Source organism: Gorilla gorilla, chromosome 20 (assembly GCF_029281585.2).
Source record: "Gorilla gorilla gorilla isolate KB3781 chromosome 20, NHGRI_mGorGor1-v2.1_pri, whole genome shotgun sequence".
Classification (NCBI taxonomy): domain Eukaryota; kingdom Metazoa; phylum Chordata; class Mammalia; order Primates; family Hominidae; genus Gorilla; species Gorilla gorilla.
Genome location: NC_073244.2, coordinates 53058356 through 53077484, shown reverse-complemented (window position 1 = coordinate 53077484; position 19129 = coordinate 53058356). Strand labels below are relative to the sequence as shown.

Below are 19129 nucleotides of genomic sequence, written 5' to 3'. Positions count from 1 at the left end.
GAGCCAGATTGTTGGTAAACGCTAAGCCACGTGCGGACGCCCAGGAGGACGGCCCAGCCCGGCGCGTGCGCACTGATTACGCAGCCTGTTTGCAGCGCGCGCTGCCAGGCGGAAGTGACAACTGCAGCCGCACGTGGGGTCGGCGCGATGGAGGAGGAGATGCATACTGACGCCAAAATCCGCGCTGAAAGTGGAACAGGGTCCAGCCCTCGGGGTTCTGGCTGCAGCCTCCGGCACTTTGCCTGCGAACAGAACCTGCTGTCGCGGCCAGATGGCTCTGCTTCCTTCCTGCAAGGTAAGAACTTCACCCAGGTATTTCTTTTGGAGAGGGACTACCGTGTACTGTGCAACCGAGTGCCCACCTCCTCACGATACCAGCTGGTAAATGTCACTCCTGCGTTGATGCATGATTTCTTGTCCGATTGAATACTACTAAATACGCAGGGATACACACATCTCTCCCTCACGACTAGAAAGGAGAAGATAGCTCCATCTTTGTAACTATCTCTGAGAATGAGAGGAGGGGCAGACTGTCCGCCCAAGAACTGATATTTCAGAATAGGGAAAATCACCTCACCAGGGTAAATATCCCCCTTAACTCGATTCCTCCTCCACCCTCCCACCCCCACCCCCCCCACACACACACCCTCTAGGTCCTTGCATCCCGGACTGAAGCAAACCTGTCTATTTGCATACTGTGGACTGTGGCGGATCTTTCACCCACGTAAATACTCCTCAAATTGAAGATAATGTCACTGCCCTGGGTTGAGAAATACATCCCCACCGCTACCTCACTGCATCTCTCCACACAAGTAAATATCCCTAAGATTAGGGCAAGTCTTACCTATAGGGCAAATATCCCCTTTTCCTAGCTAAATAACTCTCAGAAGTAGATTAACTCCAAGAATATTTCTCTTTAACGTTTGAGACGGGAGGCCGGGGGCGGTGGCTCACGCCTGTAATCCCCACACTTTGGGAGGCCAAGACCTGTGGCTCACCTGAGGTCAGGAGTTCGAGACCAGCCTGGTCAACATGGCGAAACCCTGTCTCTACTAAAAATACAAAAGTTAGCCAGGCATGGTGGCGGGCGCCTGTAATCCCAGCTACTCGGGAGGCTGAGGCAGGACAATCACTTGAACCTGGGAGGCAGAAGTTGCAGTGGGCCGAGATCGTGCCATTGTACTCCAGTGTGAGCAACAAAGCAAGACTCTGTCTCAAAAAAAAAAAAAAAAAAAAAATTGAGACAGCGTCTCACGATGTCACCCAGGTTGGTCTTGAACTCCTGGGCTCAAGCATTCCTCCTCCCAAAGTGCTCATATAGGTATGAGCCACCACGCCCAGCCCCAATACATTTTAACAAAATTTGGCTGCTGTGTTGATTGTGGGGAGTATGGGGGAAAACAGGAAGGTGATGGTGGCTCCAGCCAGAGCAGGAGTAGTGGAGGTGATGAGATTCTGGATGTAGTTTGAAAGTAATACGGACAAAACTTACGTATAGTTTGGTTTGAGTGCGAGGAAAAAGATTCAGGCATAACTAAGGTTTCTGCCCAGATCTGTACAAGTCTGGAAATCAGAAGAGAGACCCAAGCTGGACACAGGCAATTTGGAGCTCTCTGGCTATATAGATGGTATTTCAGGCTATTGCCTGAACGAAGTGAGTGTAGATGGAAAAGAGAAGAGGTCCCAGGACCAAGCCCTAGGCCTTCCAACTTGAGCAGTCAGAGACATGTGACAAGCTAGCAAAGGAGACTCAGAAGGAACGCCCATAGAGTTAGGGGGAAACCAGGAGATGGTGGTGACCTGGGGCCAAGAAAAGAGCATGTCTGAGATGTGAGGGCTGACCAGCTGTTTCAGCCTTACTGACAGCCGGGTCATGGGAGGGTTGATCATTTGGAGGTCAGTGGTGACGATGTTGAGCTGCCGCAATGGAGTGGTGGGGTCACAGAAAAGGAAGAAGAGGCAGCTGTTCAGGACTTCTGCTGTAAGAGGATCAGATAAGTGGGGCAGGAGTTGTAGACTGTTGTGGGGTCAACAGGGGAGAGATTTGCTGGAGCCACGTCTTCAAGAAGGTGAGAGGGGAGAGACTCTTGTGCTCAGGCAAAACACAGGCAGTTCATCTGGAGCCAGAGGCAAGTTCTGTTTTGGTAACTTCTCCAGTCCTCAGGGCAGTTTCTCCTGGAACTAAGCATACCTTCCGTGTAAGGGCAAATTGGGCTTCCCAGGAAATACGGCCTTAACCAAGGACCTTCCCAGGCCCTCCCTCAGGCTTAGAGCTTATGCTGAATTGAGATACCTAAAGTTTCTTCAAACCTAAGAATTAAGAAGGGGCCGGGTGCAGTTGCTCACACCGGTAATCCCAGCACTTTGGGAGGCCTCTGAGGTCAGGAGTTTTTTTTTTTTTTTCTTCTTTTTTTTTTTTTGAGATGGAGTCTCACCCTGTCGCCCAGGCTGGAGTGCAGTGAAGCGATCGTGGCTCACTGCAACCTCCACCTCCCGGGTTCAAGCGATTCTTCTGCCTCAGCCTCCTGAGTAGCTGGGACCACAGGTGCGTGCCACCACCCTCGGCTAATTTTTGTGGTTTTTAGTAGAGACGGGGTTTCACCATGTTGGCCAGGCTGATCTTGAACTCCTGACCCTGTGATCCACCTGCCTCGGCCTCCCAAAGTGCTGGGATTACAGGCGTGAGCCACCTCGCTTGGTTGAGGTCCGGAGTTCTGAGACCAGATTGGCCAGCATGGTGAAAACCCATCTCTACTAAAAATACAAAAATTAGTCGGACGTGGTAGCACGCACCTGTAATCTCAGCTACTCTGGAGGTTGAGGTACAAGAATCACTTGAGCCTGGGAGGCAGAGGTTGCAGTGAACTGAGATTGCGCCACTGCACTCCAGCCTCCTGGGTGACAGAGGGAAACTCTGTCCCAAAAAAGAAAATAGAGACAGGAGTCTTCCTATGTTGCTCAGGCTGGTCTCAAACTCCTGGCCTCAAGCAGTCCTCCCACCTGGGCCTCCATACATAGTGCTGGGATTACAGGTGTGAGCCACCATGCCTGGCCTAAAATGTATTTTTTTTTTTTTTTGAGACTAAGCCTTGCTGTTATTGTCCAGGCTGGAGTGCAATGGTGCGATCTCGGCTCACTGCAACCTCCGCCTCCCCGGTTCCAGCAATTCTCCTGCGTCGGCCTCCCAAGTAGCTGAGATTACAGGCACGCACCACTATGCCCAGCTAATTTTTGTAGTTTTAGTAGAGACGGGGTTTCACCATGTTGACCAGGATGGTCTCAAACTCCTGACCTCAGGTGATCTACCCACCTCAGCCTCCCAAAGTGCTGGGATTACAGCAGACAGTACTAGAAGCCAGGCTGTTTATTTCTTAGGTTTTACCTCCTGTACCCCGTTCATAGCTTCTGGGGAAATAAGGAATCAGGATTCATTCCAGATATTATCCCTTTCTCAGGTGTCCAGACTGATGCAAAATTTGGGGGCCAGTGCCTAAGGGAAGAGCTGGGCTGGGGAAGCTTTGGAAAGAGAAGTTGAGAGCAGCTGCAGTAAGAGGGAGGATGGTTAGCTTTCAGGAAGAACTTCCTGTTAAAAGTTACTAATACCAGCCGGGCACAGTGGCTCACGCCTGTAATCCCAGCGCTTTGGGAGGCAGGCAGATCACGAGGTCAGGAGTTCGAGACCAGCCTGACCAACGTGGTGAAACCCAGTCTCTACTAAAAATAAAAAAATTAGCCGGGCGTGGTGGCACGCGCCTGTAATCCCAGCTACTCAGTAGGCTGAGGCAGGAGAACTGCTTGAACCCGGGAGGCAGAGGTTGCGGTGAGCCGAGATTACGCCACTGCACTCCAGCCTGGGCGACAGAGCAAGACTCCATCTCATTTAAAAAAAAAAAAAAAGTTACTAATATCAGGGCCAGGCATGGTGGCTCACGCCTGTAATCCTAGCACCTTGGGATTACAGTTGCCCAGGAGTTCGAAACCCGCCTGAGCAACATGGCAAAATCCCCTCTCTACTAAAAATACAAAAATTAGCCAGGCATGGTGGCACATGCCTGTAGTTCCAGCTACTTGGGAGGCTGAGGCGGGAGGATCACTTGAGCCCAGAAGGTCGAGGCTGCAATGAGCCGTGATGGCACCACTGCACTCCAGCCTGGGCAATGAGAGTGAGACCCTGCCTGAATGCCTGAATGGACGAATGTTACTAATACAGCTAAAGTCTGTTGCACATTCAGCGTGAGCCCTGCAGTGTTCTAAGTGTTTTCTGTGAATTGTGTCCTTTGATCCTCACAAGACGCTAGCGGGGAGGGACTGCTATTTTCCCCATTTTACAAATGAGAGAAATGAAGTGAGTGCTCAAAGAATCAGTACCAACAAATGGCGGGGGTGACGTGGGGAGCCCTGGCCGTCAGGCTCAGTGCCACGAATGGGGCCCCAGGAGCAGGGAAGCTGTGAGTGAGGCCCTCCCTGCTGTCTCCTCAGGTGACACCTCTGTCCTGGCGGGTGTGTACGGGCCGGCCGAGGTGAAGGTCAGCAAAGAGATTTTCAACAAGGCCACACTCGAAGTGATCCTGAGGCCGAAGATCGGGCTGCCTGGTAATTGGGCCCTGCTGAACCTCTGAATGGTGCCCAGTTTGTCAAAATCGCCCCCCGAGCTCCTCCCTACCAGCTGCCCCGAGTCTCCACTCCCCGCTTTGGTCTCCACTCAGCTGTTTCTGTCTTTAACTCTCTGCCTCTAATTAATAACTCATCTTCTGTTGCTTCTCTCTCTGCCTCTAATTTCTCCCCCCCCTCTTTTCTCCCTCTCTCTGCCTCCACTCTCATTCATTCCATTAACCTGTTTTTCTTTTATTTATTTTTATTTATTTATTTTTTTTTGGAGACAGTGTCTCGCTGTGTCACCCCGGCTGGAGTGCAGCAGCACGATCTCAGCTCACTGCAACCTCTGCCTCCCAGATTCAAGCAATTCCCCTGCCTCAGCCTCCCGAGTCGCTGGGATTACAGGCACGTGCCACCATGCCCACTAATTTTTTGTATTTTTTTAGTAGAGATGGGGTTTCACCATGTTGGCCAGGATGGTCTTGATCTCCTGACCTCGTGATCTGCCCACCTCGACCTCCCAAAGTGCTGGGATTACAGGCGTGAGCCACTGCGCTCAGCCTTTTTTTTTTTTTTTTTTTTTTAATTTTATATTTTTAAGACGGAGTCTCACTCTGTTGCCCAGGTTGGAGTGCAGTGGCTCGATCTCAGCTCACTGCAACCTCTGACTCCCAGGTTCAAGCAGTTCTCCTGTCTCAACCTCCCGAGTAGCTGGAATTACAGGCGTGAGCCATCATGCCTGGCTAATTTTTGTATTTTTAGTAGAGACAGCATTTCACCATGTTGACCAGGTTGGTGTCAAACTCCTGACCTCAAGTGATCCGCCCACCTCAGCCCCACAAAGTGTTGGGATTACAGGCTTGAGCCACTGTGCCTGGACCATTAACCTGTTTTTCCCCCCTTTTACCCTCATATCCCTCAGTCCCCACTGACTGGGCCTGCTAGGGTGGGAGTGGGCGTGGGTAGCAGCACAGACATGGAACTCCCAGGTCTTCTTCCCTTGGATGGTTCCCTTGGTGGATGCTGGAGGTAGCAGGGGTCAGTGGATGGCAGTCAGGCCTTGCCTTCTTCCCACTGGAATCTTCCATCATCCCTGCAGGTAACTGCACCATCCCAGGCTGAGACCGTGAGCCCTTTCTGGGGGTTTGGGTGAGGCGTATGGAGGAAGGTGAGTCAAATGAAGGGGAAGACCCTGAGCCTCTCTTCAATTTCCCCAGGTGTTGCAGAGAAGAGCCGGGAGCGGCTGATCAGGAACACGTGCGAGGCGGTGGTGCTGGGCACATTGCACCCCCGCACCTCCATCACTGTGGTGCTGCAGGTTGTCAGCGATGCCGGCTCTGTATCCTTTCTCCCAGGCCTCCTCCTCCAGGAAGTCTCCTGATTGCTTCCCTTCTGGTGGATACATGTACCCTCACTGCTAGCCAGAAAGCCTTCAAACACTTGACAGGTACCAGCTCACTGAAGAAGGAGAGCAAACAGCCTGGGTGCTTACTTATGTGCCAGGCACTGTTCTGTGTGCCTTATGCACATTAACTCATGTAATATAGCACATGCCCTTATGATCCCCGTGGAAGTGGCAGAGCCAAGACTTAGACCCAGACCGTCTAGTTCTAGAGCCCACGGACCCTGGCAGATGAGTGTTCTTATGTTCACATGTTTCAGGTGACAAAACTGAGGCCCAGAGAGGGGAAGGGGCTTGCCCAAGGTCACACAGCTGGAAGGCAGCACAGGCAGGACTCAAGCCCAGGCCAGTCTGACTCCAGAGCCTGTGCCAATCACTTCTTTTGTTTTTTTGGTTTTTTTGTTTGTTTTTGAGACAGGCTCTCACTCTGTCACCCAGGCTGGATGCAGTGGTGCAATGTCAACTTACTGCAACCTCTACCTCCCGGGCTCAAGCGATTCCCGTGCTTTAGCCTCCTGAATTACAGGTGGAATTACAGGTGCCCGCCACCAAGCCAGGCTAATTTTTGTATTTTTAGTAGAGACGGGGTTTTGCCATGTTGGCCAGGCTGGTCTCGAACTCCTGACCTTGAGTGATCAGTCCACCTTGGCCTCCCAAAGTGCTGGGGTTACAGGCGTGAGCTACTGTGCCCGGCTGGCAATCACTTCTACTCGGCACCTAGTGGATTTCAGGCCCTCAGTGCTGGGGGCGCCCTGAGCAGACAGCAGCTGAGTCAGGAGCGTGGCCTTGTAAGATCTCCATGTCTGAGGTGCGGGAGGTTGAGGTTGAGGACTAGAATTAGACACTGTAGAAGGCTTTACTGGAACGTGGCCCTGAACTGGACAGACATTTTATGGATGGGCAGAGAGAGAAGGTATTGTGACCCCATTTTACAGAAGTGGAAAGTGAAGCCCAGAGGAAGTGGTGGAGGATCAGCAGCAGAGCTGGAACCGGTTGACTAAAGCTGTGGTCTTTGTCTGGCTGCTAGGCCTAGAGAAGAAACACATTAGGAAACTGAGGCAGAGCCAGCTGACTCCCAACCTGTGCGCTCTTTCCACTGTGAGCTTCCTGCAGGCAGCAGCGAGGTGGCTCTTCCTCCATTGCCCTGCCAGCTCTGTCACCGGGGAGTGGCTGCTACCCAAGTTTCGGGCCTGGCTCTGCCAGTGCCTCCCCCTCGTGTCTTTGGAAGGTTTCTTCCCCTCTCTGACCCTATTTGCCAACAAATGTGTGGTACGTACTTCAGTACATACCTATTGAATATTATTATATTCCCCATCTAACAGATGAGGAGATTGAGACTCAAGGAGTAAGTCACTTGTTCAAGGTGACACAGCTGAGAGAGCAAAACTAGGTCTGGAACCCAGGGCTACTTGATCCCCGGACCACTTTTAACCACTCTGCCATACTGCCCTTCTGTGACCGATTAGTGATGTCTGCCATAGGCATCAGCCTGGTGGAGGGAGGCATGGATCTGCTCTGCTGGCCAGGCCTACAGTAGAAACTTCTTAGGCTGGGCGTGGTGGCTCACGCCTGTAATCCCAGCACTTTGGGAGGCCGAGGCAGGTGGATCACCTGAGGTCAGGAGTTTGAGACCAGCCTGGCCAACATGGTGAAACCCCGTCTCTACTAAAAATACAAAGATTAGCCGGGTGTGGTGGTGGGTGCCTGTAATCCCAGCTACTCAGGAGGCTGAGGCAGGAGAATCGCTTGAACCCGGGAGGTAGAGGTTGCAGTGAGCCGAGATCACGCCATTGCACTCCAGCCTGGGCAACAAGAGCGAAACTCCATCTCCAAAAGAAAAAAAAAAAAAAAAAGAAACTTAACCATTTCCTGTGGTGCTCAGCTCCTGGCCTGTTGTCTGAATGCCGCCTGCATGGCATTGGTGGATGCAGGTGTGCCCATGCGGGCTCTCTTCTGTGGGATCACCTGCGCCCTGGACTCTGATGGGACCCTCGTGCTGGATCCTACATCCAAGCAAGAAAAGGTAGGTGTGAAGACCAGGGTGGCTGAAGGGCAGAGGCCAGACAGCTCCCCGTCCCTTCCTCCAGGCCTCGCTTCTCTACAGACAGTCGGCTCATGCCACGTCAATCCCACTTAGCAAGGGCTGCTCTAATCATCATGGTTCATTTAGCAGCAAGTGCTGGAAACCCAGCTCAGACTTGCTTAATTAGAAGGGAAATGTGGGGCTGGGAGCGGTGGCTCACGCCTGTAATCCCAGCACTTTGGGAGGCCGAGGTGGGTGGATCACCTGAGGTCGGGAGTTCGAGATGAGTCTGACCAACATGGAGAAACCCCATCTCTACTAAAAATACAAAATTAGCCAGGTGTGGTGGCGCACGCCTGTAATCCCAGCTACTCAGGAGGCTGAGGCAGGAGAATCGCTTGAACCCAGGAGGCAGAGGTTGTGGTGAGCCGAGATCGCGCCATTGCACTCCAGCCTGGGCAACAAGAGTGAAACTCCATCTCAAAAAATATAAATAAATAAACTAGAAAGGAAATGTATGGCCAGGTGTGGTGGCTCACACCTGTAATGCTAGCACTTTGGAAGTCTGAGGCAGGCAGATCACCTGAGGCTGGGAGTTCGAGACCAGCCTGGCCAACATGGCAAAACCCTGTCTCTACTAAAAATACAAAGGTTAGCTAGGCATGGTGGCACACATCTGTAATCCCAGCTACTCGGGAGGCTGAGGCAGGAGAGTCACTTAAACCTGGAGGGTGGAGTTTACAGTGAGCTGAGATCGCACCACTTCACTCCAGCCTGGATGAAAGAGTGAAACTCTCAAAAAAAAAAAATAAAACCAGGACTTTAAACACCATCAGGATGTCCTTGCTTCACTTCTCGTCCCTGCCTTTCTCTGCATATCAGCTTCATTCTCTCTGGCCAGCACCTTTCCTGAGGCTGGGACTGACCCCTTAAGCTCCATTTCCATCCTAAGAGGCTCAAAAGCAAACGAGAAGAGAGCTTTCCTCGTCGGCTCAGGTGCAGTGTCCTAAGCTCAAGTTATTCTGAGTTTTCTGCCCAATGCTATAATGGTCCCCTCTAGTCAAGAAGACGGAAACCACTTGGAGGGTTTCAGATGGAGGGAGTTAAATGCAGGGACTTTGTAACAACAGTGTTGAGGAGCTAGAGGAGGAAAAAGGAAGCAGGAGTGACACCCAGAGATGAGAAACCCCTCCCAGACCTGGGCTGAACCTGCGAGCCACCTCCTGTTCTGTCGTGTTGGAGACATCATCTCAATTGGTTCTGGATGCACATAGCATGTCCTGCTTCTGCCCTGGCCACTGAGGTCCAGAACCTACCCCACCTCCATGGCTGTCACACAGCCACAGCCATCAGCACCTGCCATTGTCCGTGAGGAGCAGGGTGCTGCTTTTCTTCCATTCTCCCACCTCATTACTGATGGAAACTAGCTGGTAAGGGAGTCTGGGAAATACAGCTTGCTGGCTTCCAGCCCCTGTGGGACAGAGCATGGAAGGGGGACTGGGAGGCCGAGAGGTACCAGATAAGTGAGTGGCACTATGGCTAGCCCCTTGGGGCAGGAATACTGAGCTTGGAAGCCCCTGTCAGAACCGCGTGGTTGGAATAAGGGGCATGGAGTACAGTTCTACAAAGGAAAGGCAGAGGGCTATACCCAGGGAAGTAGGGAAGGGGTAGCGTAGACAAAAAATGGCTGCGCTTGATGCTTGATAGGTGAGCGCCTGGCTATGGAAAGGGAGAGGCCTGGAGGCCAAGGGTCTGGAGTCCCCTCAGTGGGACTGGCTGCAAGTGTGTGGTGGGAAGGGGAGCGTTGAGACGGGGTCTCACTGTCGCCCATGCTGGAGTGTAGTACGATCACAGCTCACTGCAGCTTCAAACTCCTGGGCTCAAGCAGTCCTCCCACCTCTGCCTCCTGGGTAGCTGGGAACTCAGACATCCACCCCCACACCCAGCTACCTTTTTTTTTTTTTTTTTTTTTTTTTTTTTTAATCTGAGATGGGGTCTCCCTCTGTTTCCCAGACTGGTCTTGAATTTCTGGCCTCAAGCAGTGCCGTGCCTTGGCCTCCCAAAGTGGTGAGATTATGGTCATGAGCCACTGTGCCTGGCCAAAGGACTGGCTGAGATTTTATCTGAGGGGAAGGTCCTAGGTCCCCCACCGCCTTCTACCCCTTGTCCCTAGGAGGCCCGGGCAGTCCTGACCTTTGCCCTGGACAGCGTGGAACGGAAGCTGCTGATGTCCAGCACCAAGGGGCTCTACTCAGACACTGAGGTACCAGCGTGGGGATGAGGGGAAAAGCCAGAACCTTCCTTCCCACTGACATACGGTCTTGTCCCAACTCTGCCCTGGATTCTGAGAGGCTTCAGGAGAGCCTCTTACATTTCTTCTTGTAAAAAGGGAGTTTTCAAACTTTGTGGACCCAGAAACCTTTGCGGAAATGTTTAAGGGAAGCCCAATTTATAACACAGGCAAAAAGAGGATGAGCTCAGTTTGAAGTCAGAAGAGGGCATGTGATGGTCCCCCAGCTCCCAGCGCAGAGTGGTGAGCCATGGGAATTCCAGGTCTCAGGCTAAGGGACAGAGCCTGGAAACTCTTGGACATGACTGTCTGCAAAAGCATGTCCAACCTGGACCTCATGAATCTAGGAATACATGGCAGTGAAGACTGGGAGTCTCTTGATTCCGTGGCTCTTAGATTATTTGGGCTGAAGGGGACTGTGGCTGTAAAATCCCAAGACCACTCCAATTCTGTGCACTCTCCAGTTCCATAGCTCTGCACAGCTGGGGCCTCCTCCAAGGTGTGAGGATGCCTGATAGGTCTGAGTCCTGTTGCTGTCATAATCTGATCCTGAAGTCCTTCTCCCTCTTTTTATTTCTCCTGATCTCTAAGAAACAGCTCATGAAATGGGAAATAATCCCTCACCACTTGCCTCACTTGGGGGCAGGGGAGTGATGGGAGGTTAAGGGAGTCAGGTGGGGTCAGCAGAACCTCCTGGGTCAGCCAAGTCGTGTGTGCATGAAGGGCTTGGCCCCCAGCACCGACCGGTCTCTCCCCCGCAGCTCCAGCAGTGCCTGGCTGCGGCCCAGGCCGCTTCGCAACACGTCTTCCGTTTCTACCGGGAATCGCTGCAGAGGCGTTACTCCAAGAGCTGAGGCACGCTGGGGCAAGGGGCCGCTCCCATTGCCTCCACCCACTCACCCCCTACAGCCTGAAGCAAACCAGCAGCCCAGCCTTGCCTCTCTGACCCATGGGCTCCTTGAGCCTGTAGCTCTGTAACCACAGGGCTCCTGTGGGGAGGCCTTGGCCTGTGACAGCCCCCAGGCCTGGGGGCACAGATCCCCCCAGCAAGGATAACATTCAAAGGAGCTCACATTTATGGAATGGATGAATCAATAAATTAATTCACTTTAACAAATGTCTGTTGAGCACCCATCGTGTGCAGGCCCTGCTAGTGAGATCCCAGAGGAGCAGGGAGGTAAACTGGAATTTGTCAGATGGTAGTAAATCTATGAAAAAGTAAAAAGCAGGGAACAGGAGTTTGGGAGAGCCCCTTTATGGAGGGCAAATTGAGTACATCAGGCATCAGTGCCTTCACAGAGCAGGGTACCTCAGAGGGGACCCTGAAAGAGGAAAGGGAGTGAGCTCTTGGATAATGTGGGGAAGGAGCCCCCAGGGGCTGGGGACCAGCTTGGTGAACAGGGTGGCCAAAGCCAGCGAGCTAGAGCAGGAGAGCAGATGGGGCTGGGGGGAACAGGCAAGCATGCAGGTGGGGCCTTGTAGGCCATGGGGAGGAAACTCTAAATGCCCACCCACCAACCCTGTGAGATGGGGCTGTTGTTATAGTCCCTGTCTTGTTTTGTTTTGTTTTGTTTTCTTTTGTTTTGAGACGGAATCTCGCTCTGTTGCCCAGGCTGGAGTGCAGTGGGGTGATGCAACCTCCGCCTCCTGGGTTCCAATGATTCTCCTGCCTCAGCCTCCTGAGTAGCTGGGACTACAGGCGCATGCCACCACACCCAGCTAATTTTTGTATTTTTAGTAGAGACGGGATTTCTCCATGTTGGTCAGGCTGGTCTCTAACTCCTGACCTCAGGTGATCCGCCCACCTCTGCCTCCCAAAGGGCTGGGATTACAGGCGTGAGCCACCGCACCTGGCCTAATTGTTGTATTTTTAGTAGAGACGCGGTTTCACCATGTTGGCCAGGCTGGTCTGCAAATCCTGACCTCAGGTGGTTCGCCTGCCTTGGCCACCCAAAGTGCTGGAATTACAGACTTGAGCCACTGTGCCCAGCCTAATTTTTGTATTTTTAGTAGAGATGGGGCAAAACCCCACCTGCAGTTGGAGGCAGTCCCATCCAAACCAAATGGCCTGCGATAGGGAAAGGGATGCATCCTTAAGGAAACATGGAGGTGTTGGCACCTGGACAGGGAAAACACATCTGCCACAAGCACTTAGCAGAGGCACATAGGAAGTGCTCACTAAGCACACTAAGAGGGGCTAGACATTATCAAGCAATAAAGACCAGGCTTGGTGGCTCACGCCTGTAATCCCAGCACTTTGGGAGGCTGAGGTGGGTGGATCGCCTGAGGTCAGGAGTTCGAGACCAACCTGACCAACATGGTGAAAACCTGTCTCTACTAAAAATACAAAAATCAGCCAGGCGCGGTGCTGCGCACCTGAAATCCCAGCTACTCAGGAGGCTGAGGCAGGAGAATCTCTTGAACCCGGAAGGCAGAGGCTGCAGTGAGTTGAGATTGCGCCATTGCACTCCAGCCTGGCGACAGAGCGAGACTCCATCTCAAAAAAAAAAAAAAAAACACAAAAAATTAGCCAGGCATTGTGGCACACGCCTGTGGTCCCAGCTCCTTGGGAGGCTGAGGTGGGAGGATCACTTGAGCCTGGAAGGTCGAGGCTGCAGTGAGCCAAGATCGGGCCACTGCACTCCAGTCTGGGTTGACAGAGGGAGATCCTATCTCAAAAAAAAGAAAAGAAAAAAAAAAAGCTCAGAGGGAGACAGCAACAGCAGACAGTCATTTCCACATATGATGCATTTAATCCTCACTACAGCCTGAGGTGTGCAGAAAGTCCCATTTTGCAGAGGAGAAAAAGTGAGAAGTCACTTGGGCCAAGCTTACACAGCTAACAGGTAGAGGAGTAAGGACTTCGAACTCAGCTCTCTCCAGTTCTCTGCTAACCACCCATACTGGGATGAGAACATCCTGCTGTTTAGAAACCACCAGGCATGGTCACTCATGCCTGTAATCTCAGCTCTTTGGGAGGCCGAGGCGGGAAGATCAGTTGAGCCCAGGAGTTTCAGACCAGCCTGGGCAATATAGTGATACCTTGTCTTTACAAAAAAAATTTTTTAATTAGCTGGGTGTGTTGGCAGGTGCCGGTAGTCCCGGCTACTTGGGAGGCTCCTGGGCTCAGTCAGGACGATTGCTTGAGCCCAGGAGTTCAAGGCTGCAGTGAGCCATGATTGTGCCACAGCACTCCAGCATGGGCAACAGGGAGACCATCTCTGAAAAAAAAAAAATCCTCTTCCCCCTTTTCCAGCTCAGGTCTCAGGGAGCAAGCACCCTGGGGATGCCCACCACAGCCCGTCACCCTGACCAGTCAGTCCCCTGTTGGTCTCAAGCACCCCCACCCCCTTCCATCCTCCCACACACGTGAACAGACTCTGGTTTGGCTGCAAGGGTGTCTGGTGTTTAATCTCACGTTGCTGCCGCCCGAAGAGCGGTGGCCAGGAAGGGGAAGGGTTCCAGTCCAGCTCACTCCCGTTTCTAGATGCTCCTGCCGCCGCCGCAGCCTCATCCACCAAGATTCTCCACTCTGCCCACAGATTTGCTGGGCTGCCGGCCTCAGGGTTCACAGTGAGGGCTGTAGGGGCAACTAGGGCGGGTCTCGGGAGGCAAGGTAGGCGGCCAGGGTCACCAGGGCAGCCGCATACGTGCACACGCCCAGCCCGATGGCGAGGACCCCCAGCAGGAAGGCACGGCGGGAGGCGGCCCCTGCCCCCTGGATGTCCCCCTTGGCCCAAGCCTTGTTGGTCTGTAGAGGCAGTGGGCAGCAGTGACCCAGGCATCCCCTCAGTCCCAGACCCTTCACCTGGTCCCTCCCCCACCCAACATACCCATTCATTCATTCATGCACGTATTCCAAAAGCAGATACGTAGCACCTACTATAGGTCAGGCACTGGGGATGCTGAGTGGTTAATAAAAACATTAAAATGGTAAAAAATAATAAAATAAAATTTAAAAAATAAAAACATTAAAATGGTATATGCCACTATTCTAACTCATTTGATTCTCACATTGACCCAGAGGTAGCAATTATTCCCACTTTACAGATGAGGAAAGTGAGGCACAGGGAAGTTAAGTGACTTGCCCAAAATCTTGCAGAGAGCTGGGCACTGTGGCTCACGCCTGTAATCCCAGCACTTTGGGAGGCCAAGATGGGAGGATCACTTGAGGTCAGGAGTTCGAGACCAGCGTGGCCAACGTGGTGAAACCCCATCTTTATTAAAAATTCAAAAATTAGCCAGGCATGGTAGCGCGCGCCTGTAATCCCAGCTACTCAGGAGGCTGGGGCAGGAGAATCACTTGAACCCAAGAGGCAGAGATTGCAGTGAGCCGAGATTGTACCACTGCACTCCAGCCTGGGCGACAAAGTGAGACTCAAAAAAAAAAAAAAAAATCTTGCAGAGAGTGGCAGACTCAGGATTTGAGTTCAGGTTCTCTGGGCTGCCTTCCACCTTCCCGCCTCAGGTATATGGCTCTTTGTTTTTGTGGTGCATTTTTCTCTTTTATGCCCAGTCCCCTCCAAGTCCCACACACAGACTGACCTTCTGGGCTAGACAGAAGGCAGCGATGCCCACGGGCCAGAAACAACACAGCATGGAGAAGACAGCCAAGCCGAGGTGGTCGTGGGGTAGAAATGGTGAAAGACGGCTGCCTCCATCCCAGTCCGAGTCACTGTCACTGGATGACATGTCCTACGGACAGGAAAGTGCCCAGGTGGGCATCTCCATCCACCTTTCCTGCCCCATTGCTCGGCTCTCCATAGCCCTCAAAGGCCAATACCTGCCCCCAGGGCTTCCCCAGAGATACAAAGAGAAAAAAGTGTTCAGAGATGGGCTTTCGGTGTTTGTTTGAGACGGAGTTTCGCTCTGTCACCCAGGCTGGGGTACAATGGCACAGTCTCGGCTCACTGCCTCCCGGGTTCAAATGATTCTCCTGCCTCAGCTTCCCGAGTAGCTGGGATTACAGGCACACGCCATCACACCTGGCTAATTTTGTATTTTTAGTAGAGACGGGGTTTCACCATGTTGGCCAGGATGGTCTTGAACTCCTGACCTCAGGTGATCCACCCGTCTCGGCCTCCCAAAGTGCTAGGATTACAGGCATGAGCCACCACACCTGGCCAGAGGTGGGCTTTTGACATTTGTATCCTGGAGCCCTTTGAAGGGAAGCTGTGGACCAGGTCTCCAGAGAAGAGCCCCACCCACACCCAGAGTTTTCAGTTCATTTTCAAGGGGTTCACGGATCCAATCATGGACACTACAATTGCTTACAATCTCTGAGTGAAAAGCCCCTGAATGGCCGGGCATGGTGGCTCGCGCCTGTAATCCCAGCACTTTGGGAGACCAAGGTGGGTGGATCACCTGAGGTCGAGAGTTGGGAGACCAGCCTGGCCAACATGGTGAAACCTCATCTCTACTAAAAATACAAAAATTAGCCAGGCGTGGTGGCGTGCCCCTGTAATCCCAGCTACTTAGGAGGCTGAGGCAGGAGAATGACTTGAACCCAGGAGGTGGAGGTTGCAGTGAGCCGAGATCGAGCCATAGCACTCCAGCCTGGGCAATAGAGTGAGACTCCATCTCAAAAAAAGAAAAGCCCCTGAACAGGGACAAACGCCACTGAAACAAGGAACCTGCAAAAAGATGGAGATTATTGGCCGGGCACAGTGGCTCACACCTGTCATCCCAACACTTAGGGAGGCCAAGGCGGGAGGATCATTTGAAGCCAGGAGTTTGAGACCAGCCTGGGCAATATAGCAAGACCCCATCTCTAAAAAAAAAAATTTAAAATTAGCTAGGCATGGGCCAGGCGCAGTGGCTCACGCCTGTAAGCCCAGCACTTTGGGAGGCCAAGGTGGGCAGATCATGAGGTCAGGAGATCGAGACCATCCTGGCTAACACAGTGAAACCCCGTCTCTACTAAAAATACAAAAACAAAATTAGCCAGGTGTGGTGGCACACACCTGTAGTCCCAGCTACTCAGGAGGCTGAGGCAGAAGAATGGCATGAACCCGGGAGGCAGATCTTGCAGTGAGCCGAGATTGCGCTACTGCCCTCCAGCCTGGGCGACAGAGTGAGACTCCATCTCAAAAAAAAAAAAAAAAAAAAAAAATTAGCTAGGCATGGTGTCTTGTGCCTGTAGTCTCAGCTACTTTGGGAGGCTGAGGCAGGAGGATGGCTTGAGCCCAGAAGTTTGAGACTCCAGTGAGCTATGATCACATGTGTGCCCCCCAGCCTGAGCAACGGAGCAAGAAGACCCTGTCACTAATAAATAAATAAATAAAAGATGGAGATTATAAAATGCTCCAGTGGCCTAAATGATTAGGGCAAACCTGCCTGCTGAAAACTCTAGAGTCTAGATTTTTAAGCTTTTTGGTTTTTTTTGAGACAGAGTCTTGCCCAGGCTGGAGGGCAGTGGCTCAATCTCAGCTCACTGCAACCTCCATCTCCCAAGTTCAAGCAATTCTCCTGCCTCAGCCTCCCAAGAGCGGGGATTACAGGCACCCGCCACCACAGCCAGCTAATTTTTTTTTTTTTTTTGAGACAGAGTTACACTCTGTTGCCCAGGCTGGAGTGCAATGGCGTGATCTCGGCTCACTGCAACCTCCGCCTCCCAGGTTTAAGTGTTTCTCCTGCCTCAGCCTCCTGAATAGCTGTGATTACAGGTGTGCATCACCACACCTGGCTAATTTTTGTATTTTTTCTTTAGTAGAAACTGGGTTTCACCATGTTGGCCAGGCTGGTCTCGATCTCCTGACCTCGTGATCCGCCCGCTTCAGCCTCCCAAAGTGCTGGGATTACAGGTGTGAGCCACCGCGCCTGGCCTAATTTTTGTATTTTTAGTAGAGACGGGCTTTCCCTACATTGGTCAGGCTGGTCTTGAACTCCTGACCTCAAGCAATTCACTTGTCTTGGCCTCCCAAAGTGCTGGGATTACAGGCATGAGCCACAGCGCCCAGCCCCACATGCTTTTCTTACCATGTGACTTTGATATCCTTCCCATCAAGGGATGAGTACTGTGTCCCCTCCCCTTGAATTTGAGCAGGCTCATGACTCACTTGTAATTAATAGAATGTGGTGGAAGTCATGTTACGTGACTTCCAAAGCGAAATCAGAAAAGGTGAGGCAGCTTCTGCTTTGCTGCAATATTCATGCTGTAGGCTGGAGGTACATAAGCTGCCTGACTGCCCTGAAGCCGTTATGCTGTAAGGAATCCCAAGGCAGCTCACATGGAGAGACCACATAGAAGCCCTAAGACTCGGCTGGGTACGGCGGCTCACGCCTGTAATCTGGCACTTTGGGAGGCTGAGGTGGGTGGATCACCTGAGGTCAGGAGTTTGAGACCAACCTGACCAACATAGTGAAACCCCGTCTCTACTAAAAATACAAAATTAGCTGGGCATGGTGACACATGCCTGTAAATCCAGCTACTCAGGAGGCTGAGGCAGGGGAATTTGCTTGAACCCAGGAGGCGGAGGTTGCAGTGAGCTGAGATTGCACCATTGTACTCCAGCCTGGGCAACAAGGGTGAAACTCCATCTCAAAAAAAAAAAAAAAAAGGAAGCCCCAAGACACCATGAAGAGAGAGAAAAGTGCCCAGCCAGCCCCTGACTGTTCTAGTTCCACCCACCAGCTGAATGCAACCTCAAGAAAGATCCAGAGGCAGAACCATGCAACTAAGTCCCAAATTCCTGACCAACAGAAACCATAAGAGTTCATCATGATTGTTGCCTGCCTGCCTGCCTTTCTTTCTTCTTTCTCCTTCCTTCCTTCCCTTCTTTCCTTCCTTCTCTCCTTCCTTTCCTTGTTTCCTTCATTCCATCTTTCTTCCTTCTTTCTCTCTCTCTCTTCTTTCTTTCCTTCCTCCCTCCCTCCCTCTCTCTTTCTCTCTCTCTCTCTCCCCCCTCTCCCTCTCTTTTTCTTTCTTTCTGTCTGTCTTGCTCTGTTGTCCAGGCTGGAGTAAGGTGGTATGATCACAGCTCATTGCAGCCTGGGCTCAAGCGATCCTCCCACCTCAGCCTCCCAAGTAGCTGGGACTACAGGAACACGCCATCACACCTGGCTAATTTTTTTTTTTTTTTTTTAAGACGGGGTCTTTCTAATTTTCGGAGGACAAAATGAAAAATTAAATAAAAATAAAGATGGAGTCTCACTATGTTGCCCAGGCTAGCCTAAAACTCCTGGGCGAGGCAGTCCTCCTGCCTCGCCTTCCCAAAGTGCTGGGATTACCAGTGTGAGCCACTGTGCCTGGCCTGGAATGAGAAATTATAAAAAGTGACAGTAACTTAAAAAAAAAAAAAAAAAAAAAAAGGAAGGCTGGGCATGGTGGCTCACACCTTTAATCCTAGCACTTTGGGAGGCCAAGACAGGCAGATTGCTTGAGCTCAGGAGTTTGAGACCAGCCTGGGCAACATGGCAAAACCTCTTCTCTACAAAAAACACCAAAAAATTAGCCAGGCATGGTGGCACATGCCTGTGGTCCCAGCTACTCAGGAGGCTGAGGTGGGAGGATTGCTTAAGCCCGGGAGGTCAAGGTTGCAGTAAACTATGATCGCTCCACTGCACTCCAGCCTGGGCAACAGAGCGAGACCCTGTCTCTCTCTCTCTCTCTCTCTCTCACACACACACACACAAAGAGAGAGACAGCAGGGTGGACAAAAGCCAGAGGTGCGTGCACTCTGAAGACACCAACCAGCGGAGTCCGAGATCAGAGGGAAGACAGAGCCAAAGCCAGGCAACAAAGATGAGAGACATAAAACAAGAAGAACCGTAACTGAAAATCTCAGAAGCCCACACACAGCTGGGAAGTGAGACTCCA

General features: G+C 52.0%; 2 protein-coding genes across 7 annotated transcripts in view; one reads left to right on the top strand and one right to left on the bottom strand.

Moving 5' to 3' along the window:
- Positions 1-58: 58 nt before the first annotated feature.
- On the top strand, positions 59-11428 carry EXOSC5 (exosome component 5). The gene is made up of 6 exons (XM_055369505.1): positions 59-295; positions 4480-4593; positions 5814-5935; positions 7881-8021; positions 10195-10284; positions 11073-11428. Exons 1-6 carry the CDS (start codon positions 148-150, stop codon positions 11163-11165), a joined length of 708 nt encoding a protein of 235 aa, XP_055225480.1. The 5' UTR covers positions 59-147; the 3' UTR covers positions 11166-11428.
- Positions 11429-13695: 2267 nt separating this feature from the next.
- The window catches only part of TMEM91 (transmembrane protein 91), a 30472-nt gene continuing 25038 nt past the window's right edge, over positions 13696-19129 (bottom strand). For 2 of the 6 annotated variants that reach the window (XM_063701365.1, XM_019015146.3), the window contains exons 3-4: positions 14857-15006; positions 13696-14062 (exon numbers count right to left, since the gene is read on the bottom strand). In XM_063701365.1, the coding sequence (XP_063557435.1) occupies positions 13904-14062; positions 14857-15006 (309 nt within the window). In that variant the 3' untranslated portion in view covers positions 13696-13903. Of the gene's footprint in view, positions 14063-14144; positions 14217-14856; positions 15007-19129 lie in introns of all 6 variants that reach the window. The other 4 variants (XM_063701366.1, XM_063701367.1, XM_063701368.1 and 1 more) reach the window with 4 other exon arrangements.